This window comes from Neolamprologus brichardi, chromosome 14 (genome assembly GCF_056152115.1).
Source record: "Neolamprologus brichardi isolate AB-2024 chromosome 14, ASM5615211v1, whole genome shotgun sequence".
In the NCBI taxonomy this organism is placed as follows: domain Eukaryota; kingdom Metazoa; phylum Chordata; class Actinopteri; order Cichliformes; family Cichlidae; genus Neolamprologus; species Neolamprologus brichardi.
Genome location: NC_142117.1, coordinates 15,595,521 through 15,613,928, shown reverse-complemented (window position 1 = coordinate 15,613,928; position 18,408 = coordinate 15,595,521). Strand labels below are relative to the sequence as shown.

The 18,408-nt window shown below is 44.5% G+C and overlaps 1 protein-coding gene across 2 annotated transcripts in view; it reads right to left on the bottom strand.

Moving 5' to 3' along the window:
• Positions 1 to 29: 29 nt before the first annotated feature.
• atm (ATM serine/threonine kinase) overlaps positions 30 to 18,408 on the bottom strand; it is a 41,527-nt gene continuing 23,148 nt past the window's right edge. For both annotated transcript variants that reach the window (XM_087850881.1, XM_006799839.3), the window contains exons 20-63: positions 18,174 to 18,329; positions 17,838 to 17,913; positions 17,559 to 17,701; positions 17,353 to 17,470; positions 17,085 to 17,255; positions 16,595 to 16,770; positions 16,227 to 16,470; positions 15,949 to 16,064; positions 15,691 to 15,817; positions 15,384 to 15,583; positions 14,630 to 14,804; positions 13,960 to 14,118; positions 13,712 to 13,844; positions 13,534 to 13,629; positions 13,269 to 13,440; positions 13,036 to 13,177; positions 12,763 to 12,939; positions 12,368 to 12,545; positions 12,144 to 12,249; positions 11,892 to 12,050; positions 11,696 to 11,804; positions 11,313 to 11,401; positions 11,109 to 11,211; positions 10,842 to 10,990; positions 10,645 to 10,749; positions 10,444 to 10,563; positions 10,106 to 10,340; positions 9,834 to 10,007; positions 9,602 to 9,721; positions 8,753 to 8,970; positions 8,436 to 8,643; positions 8,229 to 8,354; positions 7,984 to 8,124; positions 7,630 to 7,768; positions 7,099 to 7,181; positions 6,789 to 6,929; positions 3,656 to 3,772; positions 3,405 to 3,554; positions 3,137 to 3,302; positions 2,708 to 2,794; positions 1,533 to 1,647; positions 966 to 1,029; positions 713 to 855; positions 30 to 629 (exon numbers count right to left, since the gene is read on the bottom strand). In XM_087850881.1, the coding sequence (XP_087707007.1) occupies positions 446 to 629; positions 713 to 855; positions 966 to 1,029; positions 1,533 to 1,647; positions 2,708 to 2,794; positions 3,137 to 3,302; positions 3,405 to 3,554; positions 3,656 to 3,772; positions 6,789 to 6,929; positions 7,099 to 7,181; positions 7,630 to 7,768; positions 7,984 to 8,124; positions 8,229 to 8,354; positions 8,436 to 8,643; positions 8,753 to 8,970; positions 9,602 to 9,721; positions 9,834 to 10,007; positions 10,106 to 10,340; positions 10,444 to 10,563; positions 10,645 to 10,749; positions 10,842 to 10,990; positions 11,109 to 11,211; positions 11,313 to 11,401; positions 11,696 to 11,804; positions 11,892 to 12,050; positions 12,144 to 12,249; positions 12,368 to 12,545; positions 12,763 to 12,939; positions 13,036 to 13,177; positions 13,269 to 13,440; positions 13,534 to 13,629; positions 13,712 to 13,844; positions 13,960 to 14,118; positions 14,630 to 14,804; positions 15,384 to 15,583; positions 15,691 to 15,817; positions 15,949 to 16,064; positions 16,227 to 16,470; positions 16,595 to 16,770; positions 17,085 to 17,255; positions 17,353 to 17,470; positions 17,559 to 17,701; positions 17,838 to 17,913; positions 18,174 to 18,329 (6,310 nt within the window). In that variant the 3' untranslated portion in view covers positions 30 to 445. The remainder of the gene's footprint in view (positions 630 to 712; positions 856 to 965; positions 1,030 to 1,532; positions 1,648 to 2,707; positions 2,795 to 3,136; positions 3,303 to 3,404; positions 3,555 to 3,655; positions 3,773 to 6,788; positions 6,930 to 7,098; positions 7,182 to 7,629; positions 7,769 to 7,983; positions 8,125 to 8,228; positions 8,355 to 8,435; positions 8,644 to 8,752; positions 8,971 to 9,601; positions 9,722 to 9,833; positions 10,008 to 10,105; positions 10,341 to 10,443; positions 10,564 to 10,644; positions 10,750 to 10,841; positions 10,991 to 11,108; positions 11,212 to 11,312; positions 11,402 to 11,695; positions 11,805 to 11,891; positions 12,051 to 12,143; positions 12,250 to 12,367; positions 12,546 to 12,762; positions 12,940 to 13,035; positions 13,178 to 13,268; positions 13,441 to 13,533; positions 13,630 to 13,711; positions 13,845 to 13,959; positions 14,119 to 14,629; positions 14,805 to 15,383; positions 15,584 to 15,690; positions 15,818 to 15,948; positions 16,065 to 16,226; positions 16,471 to 16,594; positions 16,771 to 17,084; positions 17,256 to 17,352; positions 17,471 to 17,558; positions 17,702 to 17,837; positions 17,914 to 18,173; positions 18,330 to 18,408) is intronic.

Below are 18,408 nucleotides of genomic sequence, written 5' to 3'. Positions count from 1 at the left end.
AATGCATTAATCAGGCCAGCATGCTTTTGGATTGACTGCTTTTTTATTTATTTAATGATACAGTACTCATTTGACAAAGCAGCCTTATATTTAATGCACAGGAAAAGAACAAAAACATTTTACCTGATAATAAAGAACAGACATGAAATGACGCCTGGAGAAGGCTTTAAATGGTACTTCATATTCATACAGTCACTTAGCAACATTCACATTCATCTGGGTGAAACATAAAACATGCACAGCAAACATGTCAGCCTTCCAAACACACACACAAAGTTATTTGGTCTTTTTAATAATTTTTGTGATTTGGCTTCATTCCTAATGTTGATCTGTTGAGTCAGTTTTATTAGAGTCGTACAAAAAGGAATGAAAATTCCCACCTCTCTTTTTTCAACCAAAATAAACTTTTTTTTGCACTTTTTCCCTGATATCACTTTTTTCCAGTCTACACCCAGGCCTGCCATCCTGGGAAAAGTCTGCTAAGGTTTTTGGGGTCCATGGCTTGCTGGATGAGCAGGTTGACCTGTCCTCCCACGCTGAGCACCGTTCCCTCTTCCACTCCCTTGAGCTTCTCCTGCAGCCGCAGCAGCACCCGCTCCGCCACCTTGTTGAAGCTCTGACTGTCACTGCTGGAAAGAATATGAGGGGAAGAGACTGAACACATACACAAAACCTCGCCAGCTCCAATTCTGACACTTCTCTCCTTGATTACCTGGATTTACGGCTGTTGTCTATGTCATCTCCCCCCATAGTGGAGCTTAGCGTTGCGTTAAGCTCCTGCTGCTCGTCATGCTGCAGGTAAAAAGCTTTCAGGGGGTTCATGGTCCAGTCAAACAAAGGGTCATACAGCAGCACCTATTGGAAACGCACAAAGACACAGAAATGTACAAAAGCACTCCTTAATATGAAGTTACGGAATAAAACATAATATTTAGAGCTCTGTGTAAACTGTCCCATGATTTTACCTCCACAATAGTCAACAAAGCTTCTTGAGAACTTCTCATCACCTCCATGGTTTTCTCACAGCATCTGAAAGGGAAAGCAGGGTTCAGATTATTTATAGTGCTGAATGTTTAAAATGTCGAAATTGCAACAGATTTCCCAACATGAATCTTAATCTGTGGTCTGAGAAAAGATTAATGAGGAAGTTTGTTTAATGACACAATGTAATATGCCATTTAAATTTATAAAAGTTAATTAATTGTGAAGGAAACTCATCAATCAATGGTGATTGGCTACTCATACAATAAAAGGATCAGATAATTTTTTTATTATGTCCTGTAAAACCTCAGAATTGACAGGGGGTGCACTTTGTTTTTACCTCGATTTTTACTGCAAGCCACTTTGCAACCCACCTCCACTTCAGTTTATATTTTCATGTCTGATTCAGATTTGTCATCTCATGGATGCCTGCCGTGTTCTGTCACAGAGTCTTTACTTCCAGTTTTCCATGTATGAGTATAAAAGGGCTTGAAGGTCCCAGACCACTGCTGACAAATAAGAGCAACATCTGAGCATAATCGTGAGCTAACCTCCTGAAAACTCCTTCCACTCCAGTGATGCCCATACCGTCCACAATGTCTCTGGAGAGTCTGAAGGGGACAGTCTCAGGGGTGGGGAGGATCTTGCCTTGCTCAAAGGCCACACCTTTAAAACATCAACAACAAAAACACACACAGTGAAGAAAAAGGGGCATCCACACTGGAGGAAAAAAAAACATTTTCTGAAACAAAGCGTGACCAGTGTTGGGAAGGCTACTTTTAAAATGTATTCCATTACAGAATACAGATTACATGCCCCAAAATGTATTCTGTAACGTATTCCGTTACGTTACTCAATGAGAGTAACGTATTCTGAATACTTTGGATTACTTAATATATTATCATGCTGTTTACAACTACGTGAATGTACTATTGCTGTGTGATTTATTACTGTTACTGAAGGTCCGCGGCTCCGAACCGTAAAGGGACCTCTGGCTAATACGTTGTCGGGCTCGTAGCCGAAAACTAGCTTTACTTTGTTGTCTGGGTCAACTTTGCTAGCCAGAGACAGAGAGAGGCATTGAAAGGCAGCTCCAACGGAACTTATTGTTTTTGGAGGAAAACACGAACACGGTGTACAGTCGAGTCTTAATAGCTTACTTACAACTGGGCTCGTCAGGCTCTCTTCTTGGCTGCAGTGGTTATTATTATATTTACATGCTTCCAGCTCCCGTTTTTGCTCGATGACAGCTCGTACTTTTCCTTTTTCTCCCTCCCTCGCTCACAGACACATAAGGGGTACAGCAGTCCATTCTCCCTGCAGCACGGACTACACTGCCTATGATGCTACATTCTTTAGAGCTATACCTGTAGCATTCTGCCTATTAGCTTAGCACAACAACAAAAAGGCCTCTCTCACCCAGGAAACACTCAGAGAGAGAGCGTCACCCTGTAACCATGGCAACCGTAACGCTGCCACCTGGAACAACAGCACGTAGCTGTCAAACAAAACCCAAACAGGCCTGACCCGCCACAATATGAAACAGGGAAGTACCGCCATGTAATCTATTTATTTCAACAAAGTAACTGTATTCTAAATACCACCTTTTTAAACGGTAACTGTAACGGAATACAGTTACTCATATTTTGTATTTTAAATACGTAACGGCGGTACATGTATTCCTTACTCCCCAACACTGAGCGTGACCTTCTTGGTGTAAGAATACCTAAATCGATGTGCACGAGTTCTGCAGTCTGTTCGTCGATCAGTATGTTCTGGATGTGTCTGTCACCCAGACCCACGATGTAGCCGACTGTGGACACAAAACAGAAAACAGAAGGTTTGTTTTTACAATTACTGGATTGTTGTTTGGAGATAATATGAAATCTCGTTGCTGCAAATGTATATTTTTTAATTCTGTGTCATGACTGATAAAAGTTTTCTTTCAACTCTGGACTTCAACTGAGAACAAAATGTTGACACGCTGAGGTGAAAGGTGGTGTTTTATGTACAAAGCAAACCAGGATCCATCAATCACCTAATAATAATCAACACCAACACTTTAGTTTCAAGTCACATCAATTATGTCGCCCTTCGGTTTGTGGCATCTTGTATTTACAGTACATAATGAGCTTTACTCTGTGAGACGGTGTACCTATAGAGGAGGTGGCCACACTGCGAGTGTAAGCCAGCCGCTTCTCCATCCACACTGCGGGATCCAGGAACCGTTCCATGCAGAAATACCTAAAGACCGGCCTGAACTTCGTGCACACCTCGTTGTAGGCCTGCATCTTCTCGTCGAATGCAAGTCTCTGAGCGTCCTGCAGTGACAGCCCAACAAAAACTACAGCTGTGAATTCTGAACCCATAGCAAGCATGTGTTGCCATGTTGCAAAAGTGTTTTCCTGTCAGTACCGCCATACCATCATCTTCCTCCGGCAGGCTAGGTTGGCCCAATCTTGGGGTCGGAAGCGTTTGTGAGCTCCTTTATTGGGCTCCACCAGAAACTCCCCGATGGGCACCGTCCCAGAGCACCACTCTAACACGCCACTGCGCTGTGAGAAAGGCACCACCTGGAATCAAGTATATGACAGATTTTCTTTTAAGCAACGAAGGGAAAAAGAGATGAAAGCAAATGTGAAGCAGTGCCACAGATGTGCGTCTATCGGGGAACCTTGTATCGTCTGATGTTGAGCTTCCTCTTGCGAGTGTCTGTATTGCGCTGCAGCAGCATGGAGCACATGCCGAAGACCTGCTGCATCACTGCGTCCTGTCGCAGGTCGTCCTGACCCTGTTTGCATTAAAACACTAAAATCACTCACAGGTGAGGTGACCAAAATCATCACAACGATCCTTTATTTTAGTGCAGTTCAGTGTATTTGTACAGCCCAGTATCACGTGTGAGGGCTCAAACTGCTTCACAGCCATTGAAGCAAAACAAGAACAGACAGACTGAGTTCTGTAGGACACTGGGAGTTTTAAGACGTTTGCAGTCATTCATTTGTTAATGGCTGAATTCTTCGGTTGATAGTTCCTCTGAGTTTCAGGCAAGACAACTTTGGAGGAACTACTTTGAAATTTAATGCAATTTAATGCAGGGGTGTCGAACTCCAGGCCTCCAGGGCCGGTGTCCTGCAGGTTTTAGATCTCACTCTGGGTCAACACACCTGAATCAAATGATCAGTTCATTACCAGCTCCCTGGAGAACTTCAAGACATGCTGAGGAGGTCATTTAGCCATTTAAATCAGCCGTGTTGAATCAAGGACACATCTAAAACATGCAGGACACCGACACTCGAGGCCTGGAGTTCGACACCTGTGATTTAATGTCTACATGTGACATGAATCTAGTGAGGTGGGAAATATCTGGTAAAAAGTAGTAGAAAATATTTGTGCATTTTGAATTTTCTGAATGATGGGAAAAAGGTGTAGAAGTACTGTAAGTTAAATCAAGATTTTTTTAAAGGAAACACAATATTGTACTGAAATGTACATGGGGAGGAGAATTTCTTTGAGTGGGAATCACCACACAACCCACAACACAATGATATCACATGATATATGAAAGTTATCACCTCTTTTCAACCACAAATTATGTCCTCAGAGTAAAACTTTGTCCATATCTGTTGAATTCAATAAGATAAAGTTATCTCACAGTTACTTTTTTGCTGTAAAATGAGACTTTCACACATATGGAACCTGCCAATGAAACCTGCTGTAAGACAGAGTCAGTCGGCTGTCAGAGTCTGCTGCTGTCTGTGACTGAATTGGGTCAAGTTGGCAATTACATGCAATCTGTTTTTGGTAATACAGTAAATAACTGTGAAAAACCATCGAAAATCGCATATCTGTTGCGGTCTACACAGAGAGAATTCACATTTACGAGAAATGTGCAACCTATAGGAAAATAACCACAATACAACCAGCTGGTGGCCAAGTTGGGTCGCGTCTCCTCGAGTTGATGTCATTGACAAAGACTCATTCAGACTGATGGCAACATGTTGGCAATCTGTCTGCATTTATAAATTAGACAGCAGCTATTTACAAACCTTCAAAGATCTCTCTGAGAGTGACTGCAGTCAATCCAATATCCTCTCTATATATGTATATATAGATAGACTGGCTATAGATACCGAATGAAAGTGGAATGGAGGAATTGTGAGCCACCTCCTCTACATGGATGACATCAAGCTGTATGCTAGGAGTGAACGAGACATTGATTCACTGATCCACACAACCAGGATTTACAGCAACGACATTGGAATGTCATTCGGATTGGAGAAGTGTAGTCGGATGGTAACGAAGAGAGGGAAAGTAGTCAGAACTGCCAAAAGGCAACATCGCTGACATTGAGGACAGCTACAAGTACCTGGGAATCCTACAGGCAAACAGAAACAAACAGGAACAGCAACCAGAGAGTAAGGCAAGTCCTGAGGAGTCAGCTGAGTGGGAAGAACAAGATCCAAGCTATCAACACCTGTGAATACCTCAGGCAGCAGAAACACAAGAAAGAGGAGCAAGAGGAGGAGCAATCATGGAAGGACAGGCCCCTGCATGTTATGTACCACCAGCAGATAGAGGAAGTGGAGAGCATCCAGAAATCCCACCAGTGGCTGGACAAAGCTGAACTGAAAGACAGCACAGAGGCACAAATCATGGCAGCACAGGAACAAGCTCTGAGCACAAGATCCATAGAGGCTGGGGTCTATCACACCAGACAAGACCCCAGGTGCTGGCTGTGTAAAGATGTCCCTGAGACAATCCAGCACATAACAGCAGGGTGTAAGATGCTAGCAGGCAAGGCATACATGGAACACCATAACCAAGTGGCCGGCATAGTGTACAGGAACATCTGTGCCAAGTATAACCTGGAAGTCCCGAGGTCAAAATGGGAGACGCCCCCAAGGGTGATGGAGAATGACCGAGCTAAGATCCTGTGGGACTTCCATTTATAGACGGGCAAATTGGTGGTGGCTAACCAACTGGACATAGTGGTGGTAGACAAGCAGAGGAAGACGTCCGTAGTGATAGATGGAGGTATAGTGAATGACAGCAACATCAGGAAGAAGGAACACAAGAAGCTGGAGAAGTACCAAGGGCTCAGAGAAGAGCTCGAGAAGTTGTGGAGGGTGAAGGTAACAGTGGTCCCAGTGGTAATCGGAGCAGTAGGTGCATTGACTCCCAAGCTAGGCGAGTGGCTGCTGACCTATTTTTACTCGTGCGACTGAGGTGTTTGCTTGCTCTGAATCAGTCAATCGATACAACACTACCATGCAAAATATAGCGATGCTACGCTGTAGAGCTTTTTTTTCCACCACCCAATCAAACACACAGTTTCAACTCTCCTGGTTTTTTTTTTCACTTTCATCTTATTTTGGAAGCTGCTGAGTCAAACTCCCAGGCCGTTTAATGCTGCTGACTGTTGTGAGTTTAATATTAATGCAAAACAAGCACACAGATACAAAACTATTAAGTTTCACCACGACTCTCCCAAGTGGTAAATCATTAGCCTTTAATTGTCTGTCAAATGTGTCAGCAAACACAAGCATGCTCTCACACACAAACACACAGCCTGCTAAAGAATGTTTTCATTAGAAAGGAGTGAAAGCCTGATTGTCCTGGTACAAAAACATTAATTATTAGCAATAGCCAAAGCCAAATGGAAAAAAACTCAAGTTTAAATTGTGAGCACCTTCCCGTCAGGGCTGGCCAGACTATAATGGCACACGAGAAGAGATTTGTTGAAAGACAAAAAAACCCGACGTCAAAAGCACACGTAAGACACACACAAACGCACGCACGCTTACTTTGACCAGCTGTCTCCTGCTTTTGCCATCAGAGCCGACGCAGTCGATGATCTTGGGCAGGTTGACTCCTCCGGCCAGGTGATAGTGTGGCATGAAGGACCTGACAGTCACCAGGTTTTCATAACCACCGGACGGATCCACCTGTTTACACGATAAATATGAGACAAATAATTCAACCAAACCAATTAAAAAATGACACTATACACTAAACATGGATCACCCCAGTAACACTTAAATAACAAAACTTTACATAAACTCTCTGAAAGCAGCAAAGTTCTCTCTCTCTGTATGTTTTTAAGTTGTATTTTACCTTAATTTCCATTGTGGGTATGGTGACCTCCTCAAGGTCTCTAATTTGCATGATAGGCTGATCAGCGGGGATGGGGATAGCCTCTGAAACCAAACAAGGACACAAAGGATGTCTAAGCAGCGGACATTTAATGCACACAACCATAACATATATACACATTCAGAGGTCGTGAGTAACTGTAGAATGTTAGGTCTACTAGCAACAGCTGAGTGGACCTGAGCAACTATGAGCAGAAAAGTCTTCATCCCTTCATGACCACAGTGTACTGATCCTCTAACGGCTGCTCCCAGCAGGATAAGGCACCACGGCACAAAGCTCAAATAATCTCAAACTGGTTTCTTAAACATGACAATGAGTTCACTGTACTCACACCTTTGGCATTTGGTGAAACCAAAGATTCACATCATGGAGCAAAATCTTTCCAGCGCCTTGCTGAATCTGTGCCACGAAGAATTAAAGCAGCTCTGATCCAAAAAGATGACTCAACCCACTCCTAACACGGTGCCAGCGAGTGAATAAAGCATAACTCACTCTTCTCTGTTTTGTGTCTGCTGGCATCCATGTAAGCCAGGGTGATGTAGGCATCGCACAGGCGCTCGATCCCTCGGATCATCTCGGCTCGCTTCTTCCTGATGGTGGCGATGATCTTCCGAGCGACATCCGAACGCTCCTGAATGAGGGAGAACATGTAAACAATTTTTAAAAACAAACAAACACACCAGGTGCTTCTTTTTTTGTCATGTTACAACATTTAACACACCCAAAGTTTCAAAACGCAACAGCGCTGTCCTCGTTTAATGCAAACACCATGACAAACGACGTGTCATATTTAAGCTCCGCATGATGGAGAGAATCGTGTAAAACGGATGGAAACATCACACTCACCAGATCAAACTGCGAGAGCTGTCGCGTAGCACTCTTAGACTGCCGGGACCTGCAAAAGTTTTCGTCTTTGTTGGCATTGACCAGGGCGAAGATGATAAAGAGCGTGTGGTGAGGGTGCTGCAGAGATGCTCGGCATATCAGCTATGAGGAGGGAGGAGTACAAATAATAAGCTGGATGTGGCTGCAGCAAACCTTTTATATAATGCGGTTTACACTCACAATAATGAATAAAAGAGCCGCGTTACCTCATTGAGGACATCGTGGAATCCCGTATCCTCCGCCATGCCAGTTGCCATCTTGGTTCCCATGCGGGCGGCCAGCTGATACATGAGAGGCAGAAACTTGTAGGACGGGATCTGTTTCACCCCTTTCTGTATAAGACAGAAACAAAAAGCTTCTTCAGATGATTATATTTGTAAGATTCAGTGCAGGTATGTGAACGTTTTACTGACCTTCATCATCTCATTTACATCTTTAATGTCAGCATTTTCCAGCCAGAGGGAAGCCAGCCGGAAGACCCAGGTGTCGTGCTCCTCACCCTGCTCCAGACACTGGATGTAATTCTCCACAGCCTTACACAGAAAGCGCTTTCTGTCCGTCTGCAGGTTGGACAGGGCTTTTTCATCCAGCTCCAGCTCTCTTTGCACTTTTATTGTGTACCTGTGAAGTTGGACAAAGACAGGCTGGAAACAGGCCTTCACTTTTTCTTTGGTTGTAACTGGACCTCAGCTTAAATGCAATACATCGAGCTGTAAATGTGCAAATAAACCTGTTGGAGGTCACTTTATGCTCCTTTATCAAGCCCACTTCCTCCTTGGCCTTTTCCAGCAGGGCCTGTTTGTTCTCAAACTCAGACGAGTTCATGTATTTGTCGATGCTCTGGTACTGAGCGTCAGAGAAGCGGGCCAGAGATAAAAACGCCTCAGTCCGCTGGTTCTGGAGCCTGGAGTCCTGAAGTCCCGATTCCCCCTCTATCACCTCCACTGCCTGAGCACAGATGAGACCTTTATTAATTCAACAGTACAGGGCTGTTCTCACGTGAGGAAGCAAAAATCAGCATAAAAAGGGCAAAATTTACAGGTATCAACACAAACATTAAAAAAATGTAAAACAAGATTAACCAGATGCACAAAAAAATGTCACTACAAAACTGTGACCCGATTCAGACGTATAAAACACACACAGACACACACATGAATTATTTAATTTTGTCTATATGAATCTGGCGTAGCCAAAGGACATAAAGTGTAAACTTGCAGACGTTTAATATTTATGTCGTCGCCTGCTCCTAATTTGTCTGGACATAAATAAATTATTCATGTGAGGGTGTGTGCGTTTGAAGGCCCGCATGCTGCCAGGCCGACGGGTAATAAACCATTCATTTCTCTAGGCGATCGCTGCTGTGTGTGTGGATTTTAGCGCGTTTGAGACCTTTAAGATTCCTGTTTTGGTCGCTCTTCTTCACACGAAAAGGAAATACCAGAAAATAACTCTTAACCGGAGCCACTTTGTTAATTCCAGGAACTGTGGACACTCCACATGTGTGTAAACGTCACAATTCTGTCCTTTTAATCTTTTAATAAAGCTTCGACTGCTCATACCAAAAGCTTCTTCTTACCCTCTCCAGGTACTTCTCCAGTATGACTCCAGGACTTTCCAGGCAGGTTTCTGCCAGCCAGTTACCACACAGCCTGAGGCACTCGGTGTAGACTGGTGCTAACGCTGGATTTAAATCCACCTGTGCAACACACATCAAACCAGCTCAATAATCCATCTTGGTATTTGGATTTAACTTATCTAATCTTACTGTTTTGCATTAGTTACAACACAGCGTTATGTGTCCAACTGACCTTTTTCTCTAGGCTGTGTATCATCTGCCTCAGCAGGCCCAGAGCCAGACCCTGCTCTCCCTTTGCCCAGAAAACCTGGGCCTCCTCCAGTTGCCACGACGACACAGGTAGCGACGCCCAGGTCCTTCCACCGCCGGCATGCTGCTTCATCTGGTAGACTGCACGCTCTGCCAGCTGGATAGAGGTTAGAAGCAACCTTCATATGACATTCACGTGGTAAATAAAAGGAAAACAGTGCTTCAAACCTTCACCTGTGGATCTGTGGATGTTACCTGCGTGTTTCCGGCCTTGCGAGCTAACCGGCACAAGTCCATGAGATGGTCAGTGAGAACAGAGCTGAGGTACTGGCTGCTGTCGGGCTCTCCCACCCTGGACAACAGGGTGTGCTGGGCTACAGAGCGGACAGCTAGGATGGGTTCCACTAAAGCAAAGTCACTGTCAACGAGGAGCTGAGAGTGGTGCCGCCACTGGCTGTAAACTTCTCTCAGGATAAGGTCTGAGAAGGGTCTGATGTAAAAAAAAGAAAAGAAAAAAGAGTTTAAACATGAATAAGTCCAGAGGAGGCGTCCCGTGTGTTACTGACTGCGCGGTATGCTTCTGCCTGAATCACCTGGAGAACAGCTCTTTAACACTCTCCAGCTCTCTGACGCTCTGCAGGTTCCTGAGGGCTGGATACAGAGATGACACGGCCTCCAGACTGCCTTTGCGTAGCTCTTCCACCTCGGCACCCCTGTAGAAATGCATACGCGTTATAAAGCAGAAATAAAGCTGTTGTACCAGAGGGTAAAACTTCATATTTTGTCCACCGCACCTGGCCTGTTTCAGAGTTTCATCAAATATGGAGAACTCCTTATTCCTGAGTGCTTGCAGGGCACAAAACACAGATTCGTGAAAACCAGGATTGGATTTCTCACTCCTGCAACAGAAAGACATATTTGGAGAAAAAAAATAATCAGCTTCTAACTGTGAGATTATAGTTGTGTTTCATGCAGCAGATGCTTCCCTCACCTTTCTGACAGCTCAAAATCCCACTGGGTGTTCCTCCAGGCTGCTTGAAAGCGAAGATCTCGCAGCTCAGCTCCCCACTCGACCCCTTCGCTCTCGAGACCCCTCATGTAGGTGGCCAGGATGCTGCTTAGACCGAAGTTCTGCAGACCCTGTCGGCATAGGATTAAAGAAACTGTGTTACAGTGCACTGAATGTATTAGCTAAAATGTTTCAATCTAAAACATTCTTTGGAGGAAGTGGTTCGTCATAGTATCATTTCAATCATACCTCCACGATGCCCACTTGCCGAGTGACCTCGGGAAGGGTACAGTGAAGGTCGTAGGAGGTCAGGGCCCTTCCCCACATAGCCTCGTGTTCGTAGGTGCGAATCCTGTGAATTCACGTGGCAAAACGGCATCAGCAGATCTGATAATGACTGAAGCCTAATGAGGAATAAGTGACCATGTGAAAGATCTAATTGAAATTTTCTACCTCGTCAGGGGGCTGGTCATGGTTTCGCCACCACAGCCATACAGACTATCCGGCTCCCCGATGCTGCGATACACCTCGATCAGTAGCTCCTATTAAGTATGCAAAAATGAGAGGAGAACAAGATAGTCTTTTAAAAACAGATAAAATAGCTGATGCGTGATAATGATGATACATCAAAATGCAAGATCAACTTCGACGGCAGTGCATTTCCTGGTTGCCAAAAGAGGCTGTCTTTTTTTTCCTCCCATATTTTTATGGCTGTTAAGCTCCATGAACCTTTAATTTATATTCTTAGCCAAACAAATAAAATTGATTTGACCTGATGTTGTCATTTAAAAAACAAAGCAGCCTGTGTAACTATGTGTGCAGCACGAAGAACCAACCTGCAGACTGATATTGGTGTCTTCTATGCTCTTCTCGGTCAGGCTGGAGATCGTGAAGGTCTGGCTGTTCTCTTCAAAATTTATTTTCCGCGTTGCTCTGGAGTTGGTTCTGCAGTTACAGGAAATGAATGGATCAAAAATGAAAAGCTGGATAAAGTTATTTTTCTGTTACTGTTTAAATGAAGCCGCCGCATACTTGCGACTTTCTTCCATGTTAGCTTTGATCTTGTCCACGTAGATCTCGGTGTACAGCAGGGCGGTGAAGTGAGCTGAGCAGGACTGAGCGGCTTTGGCCACCTCCAGGTAGTTCAGATCCAGCCAGAAGTTTGAGTCGCACACTGTGCCAAAGGATTTACTGCAAGAAGGCAAAGCTCTACATTCATACTACGGCAGGTTTACTGGGGCAGAGACAAGAGCAGGTCCAATCGAATAATATCTGACTACAAACCCGTCAGCTTCCAGTGGCCTCTGCTGGTGTCTGAGGTAGTCAATAACTGCAAGCATGGTACGCAGAGAGGTCTTATCGTGCACGCCCTGGCTCGCAGTGTCGGACTCTGCAGAGAATAACATAGACCCTCATCTCAAAGCAAACAAGCACTAAATACGATCTATCGTCCACTGTCAAAATATAAGGAACAGGATCAATAATATTTGTCACAGATTCAAACTGACCAGAGTCAGACGTGAGAGGAGTGGCGGAGCGACTCGAGGCCTGAGCGCTTCTGCAACAAAAGCTGAAAAAGTCCTGAATGTGGGAGGAGAGCAAGTCCCTAAACGACCCATCGGAGTCATCCAGAAGAATGGAGTGAATGATGAGAGGCAGTAACCTCTGACAGCAGTCCACCCACACCTAAACATGGAGAGAATAATGACACAGAGACACAGAAGGAATAAGGTGGAGTAGGCTGTACTGACATTCAGTATATGACTACAAATGTTAACTAATTAAACACAAATTAAACAGAACAATTTACTTTCTCCTCTTGTTTGTTATTCTAAAAAAAATACAGAATTCTGGCTGAGTAATGTAGCCATTCGACTTCTAAACAGCTCTTAGGATAACTCACCAGGCAGAGTGGTCGGGACAAAAGCAGAGCCTCACACTTGACCCCTCCGCTGTCCAGCAGCGCTGTGCACAGAGCCTTCAGCCAGCTCTTATGGCTGCCCGCCTGGGGAATCCAGAACTCCTGGCTCTTCAGGTTTCCTCTGGCCTCTGTGCTCTCCTTGGCAGCCACAGCAACCACCTGACCATGGATGGCAGCCAGTAATCAGATGCATGAGCTTGCTGTGAGCTCCCGTGAGGTAACTTGCAGACACACGTGCAAATATCTAAAACCCACCTTATTCTTGGCTGTTCTGAATGGGTTAAGGTAAGTCAGCATTGGGTCTCTGTTCCCTTTGTGTTGCTCCCAGAAGTCGACTCCTGACTGAGTTGCGAGGATGTTCTTCAGGCACTGAGCTGCTGCCCGTCTCACCTCGATTCTGGTAGACAACCACAGCACAGAGCACATCAGCTTTTCCCATCATCATGAGTTAAAACCTGATAGCTACAGAATTTGAGGAGTCAGCGTACTGCTGTTGAGTGAGCGCGTCGTTCGTGCAGTTGAGGACGATGTACAGACACTGAGACTCGGTGGATTCGAAGAGGGAGACGGCTTTTTCATACAGGGGGTCTCTGCCATGGAGAAGGGCGATGTTGGACAAGTCTACTGGGCCCAGCTCTCCTAAACAGCTGCCTGCCGTCTCTGCAGCACAAGGACTGAGCTATGAGAGCACTGCCAAACTGAATCTTATCAAACTGTTGACATGGAAGACAACACAGCTTTGATTTGTTTTACCCTGAATGTCAGCTCCTCCAGGGTGGCCGGCTGCTAGTTTACAGAGCTGCAGCAGATTGAGGACCAGCTTCACCAGCACACTGTCGCTCGCGTCGGCTAAAAAGGATGACACGGATGGAAAACATTTACATGCAATCGTTCTCACGCAGAAACCACTCTTCCTCCTTTAGCATCATACCGTGGCACTCTTTAAGAAGCTCTCTGATCTGTCCTTTGTTGTCATGCAGCTGTCTGGTGAGCTCCTTTAACCCCTCGAGTCTAGTCAGAGGTAAGGAGTCACAGGACGTCACTGACAGGAAGTGGGCGATCTCCTGCAGGGGGGATAATTAAAAATTCATTACTCTCCGTATCAAAATGATGAGAGAAGATCTAAATAGACTTTTAAAGCGAGGACATTATATTTACACATGTATTTGCTGCTTTTACCTGTCTCAGACTGAAGGTGCCAGCGTTATATTTGAGTTTGTGCTGTACAGCCCGCAGCTCTCTGAATTCAGGGACATCAGGGAAAGGCTCCAACCCTCTGATGGCTTCCTTTAACGTCTGCTGATTTTCTATGACAAGAAACTGCAGCAAACTCAGAACCTTCAGGGCAAAAAGAGGATTCAAAATCAAAATCATGCACACTGAAAAGGAGCCACAGTTATTCTAAGACAAAGATATGAAATAAAGAAGAGTTTGTTATCAGCAAACAGTCCATCCTGTGCACAAAAAGACCCAGATTGTCTTCCTCCCCTAACCACAACCGCTCTCGGCAGATGGAGCCCCTCCCCAAGCCTGGTCCTGCTGGAGATTTCTTCCTGTTAAAGAGGAGTTTTTCCTTCCCACTGTTGCCAAAGTGCTTACTCAAAGGGGTTCATAAAATTGTTGGGTTGTTCTCTGTATATACTATTGCAGGGTCTACCTTACAATATAGACCACCTTAAGGCGACCGTTGTTGTGATTTGTGTAAATGGCTTTCCTAAAAACTGTCTTTCCCATTTTCCTAACAAAATATTAAGAAATTATGGGTGGCCCAAGAGTTTTGAACTGTATGCTGTGTACTAAATACTAAATACATTCAACGAACACCACGCTTTGGCATGCAATCACTTACCTGCTCTGAGATGGAGGGTCGGCTGGTCACCTGAGCAGTTAGAGTTCCAATGATGACCTGTAGGTGGCAGCCCAGAGCATCATCACAGACCTGCAGGGACACGTGACACACGGAGGCCAGCAGGTCACAGCACAGAGCGAGGCTGCGGGTAGAAACCTCATCACACGGAACTGGTCTGTGGACAGCAGAAAAACAGTGTTTATGTATGTACAGCACAATATGTGTGAAATGTAGAAAAACTGTTCTGTAACCTAGCCTAAAACCGCGCTACTAATGTAGCTAAGTTAGCTCAATTTTTAGCCAGTTTTTGGTGGTAAATGACGCAGTTTGAATGTCTGTTTACCCATTTGTTTTTAATATCGGGATACCTTGTAATGATAGAAAATAATAATAATAATAATAATAATAATAATAATAATAATAAAACAGGAATAGTATAAAAATGACCGTTTTTTTGCTAATTTATATATATGTATATATGAAAAAGGATAGCAACAACTTCTATATATACATATGAGCATTTAAAAACAGCCATTAAGAATGGGAAATGACCAATTTCAGTGATCACAGACTTGCTTTGGTTTAAGTTATATGTTATGTTATCTTGGTATTACAAATTTTAAGATCAGTTGTTGTTTTTATTTCTAGTGGTAACGTGTTCCACATCTGTGGGCCTTTAATTTCATATAATATCATCTGATTGACTTACTCAGGATTCACACCAGTGTGTAAGTCTGCCTGCGAGTGCACCGACCTGCTGTTAATATGGTGAATGAGCGTGTAGATTATATCTCTGAGAACAAAGGCCCAGGCTCCTCCCAGACCGTCCTTCACCTCCCTGAGCAGCAGGCTGACGAACAAATGGTACATGAGGAGGATGCGGTGCCGTTCATAGCTGTTGGTCGTCTCCGCTGCTCTTTCGCACACGGCCAGCAGAATCCTCTGGATAGAAATCTACAGACAGATGTAACATTATTGCACATAGAACAGAAAACGGAACACTGTCACTATTATCAAAACAAAAAAAGTTTGACTGGGTGACAATACATGAGACATCATACCGGGGTTTTTGACAGAATGGCTACCAGTGACTTGTGGTTGGCACCGTGGCACTTGCTGAGGTAGTCCAGTGTAGCTTTGATGACATATGAGCTGAAGTATGGTGGATTTGGTACCGGGTCTAGCTCTCTGAGAGATATTAAACACTGATTTTGACGTCCATTTGTTACCACACTGAGTATTTAGATGAATGAACAGTAAAAGAAAATAAAAAACAACAACAACAACAACAAACTACTACAGGACAAATATCCCAATACCCAATAAAGCGTTTCAGGTCTCCTCTGTCTTCTTCAGCTCCACTTCCTTCATACAGAGTCATGAGCAGTTCCACTACAATGTCAGCCAGGTTACTGTGGATCAGGCTGTCGATTTGCTGTGGACACATGTGAGAAGGTGAATTTTAGAGTATATAAAATCATTTGACTATGGCTTGTTCAGCAAAGCATTTGTGACCTTGATAACATTTTCTCAGATCTCAGGACTGACAAGCAAAAGTCTTGAGTGCAGATGTACTGTCGATACAAGCTGGTGTTACCTGTTTACCCAGACAGCTGGCATCTTTGAGCAGCTCATACACCATGTTGGCCTTCTCTCTCTGCTGTGCAACCTGCGAGTCCTGGCCCGGCAGTGCAAAGTATGGCAAAATGTTGACCATGATCTTTGGGAAACAGTCTGCCAGTAAGTCCCTCCAGTCTTTGTCGAGAGACCTGCCGATAGACTTCACCTGCTCAAAGTCATCCAGGAAGACCAGGCGGGGGATCAGCACCGGGTAGGAAGAGCTTTAAGGGTATTGGAAAAGGATGCTCAGTCGTAATACACTTGATTTCAAAAAACACCAGCTTAATGTAACTATAGCAGAAGGAAATGTGACTCAGTGGTGCAAAGATGAGCTTGTTTTCTCACTTATAGAACTCTTTGACTGTGGCATGATCCAGTAGACTGTAGGGGAAAGATCCAAGAGTGTAGCGGTCATCAGACTGTCTCTGTGCGAGCCACTCGGCCACCAGGTAGTTCAGGTGAGAGCTGACGAATGTTTTTACACTCTTGTAGCCCAGCGCTCTGCAGACACTGCACAACATCTGAGGTGAAAGAGAGGACAGGACAAATCACGTCATCCTGGACGATTACTAAACCACAGTAAATCAGTTTGCATGCTTGATTGAAATATTCTCCTCCCTATATTCTGCGCCTTGAAAAAGGAACTCCCATAAATCCACATGCAATAGAGTCAGTCGCAAAAATCCCACCTCTTACTGGCAGTAAAACTGGCCCATAGTGACATACGGTGCAGTATTAATCTGCATCAGAGTAGTTATCCAAAGCACGTGTTACCTCACTTTTACAATGCATCAAGACCTTGTAAAAGCAAAATTGCATTCAAGTAGCTTGTTACCTTTTTAATGAGCTGCTCTTCAATATCGTTTTCTTTATAAGACTGAAAGAGTGCAAACAGGGACTGTTTTTCACACACGGGGCTACAGCACAGTACGACTGACAAGCTCTTGAGCAGGGTGGCCTTGCGGTTGAATATCTCGTCCTCCCGGTCCTCAGAAGAGCAGCCTCTCTGCGTGCGATTGCACAAACAATACGTTAGTCGGTGTGTGTGTGGGGGGGGGTATAGCAAAGAGTTGCCGACATGTGGTAATGCTGCTCGGTCTTACCGGAAGCTTCATCCCCTCCTGAGCCTTCAGGTAAACATTCTCAAAGGCTTTCTGCTGGTGTTTAAGTGGCAGCATCTTCGTCTTATCTGGTTGCTCTGAGCTCATGTCCAGAAACAGCCTGGAGATGCGATACCAGCGAGCACATATTTATCTGTCTGATCTTGGTCTTGCTTTATGTTTATTAGTGGTAAAAGACAGAAGCGTACCTCTCCACTGAAACGGCTACCAGCATGCGGACTTGGTGGTGTGCGTCTGCGAGGTGAGATGGAAGGACAGCAGACACGGGATGGTCGTCCTCTCCGTCAGAGGTTCTGATGCTCAGGACGGCCCACTTACAGCATGGGTCGGCCTAACCAAGCCGAAATGACAGCAAACACAAAAGAACAAGCAAAGTCAAAAGCAGTGACAACAAGAGCTGCTGCAGTAATGGGACACTTTTACAGGCAGTAAAAACAGCAACACTGTTGCTTAATCGTAGATTTTACCTCCAGGAGAGCAACCAGACATTGCACTAAAGCAGCTCGCACAGATGCCACGCATTTACCCGTATGGCTCAGGAAACTGAAACGCAGTACAATAGGAGCATTAGTAACAGTTCTGACTACTATACACTTCCACAGAAAACAATACATTGTTTGTAGTGCAACAAATATACATGTTTTACCCTGTAGCAAACCCTTAAACAAGAGAATTTCAAATTCCAAAAGAAGGTAATTTTACACTTGACTTCTCTATCAAGGATTGAAATCATGTATGTAAATGTAATCTTTTTTAAAGAGCAGCCAGTTCATCTATTAATGGTGTAAAAACATGCTTCTAACCAGAATCCGGACACCACTTTCAGCAAGGATCCCTGCACATGTCTCATCTCCTCTGGCATGTGATGGGTTTTTCCCAGGCTCTTTATGGAGGGTAACAAACTCATCAGTACAGCAGCACAGATCTCCTGGTCCTGACGATACAGAGAGCACAGGTCCCTGTGAAGACAGCAACAAATACATCTATTTATTACCACAGACACATTAATTCACGTTGTGCAGATTGAATGTGTCTCAT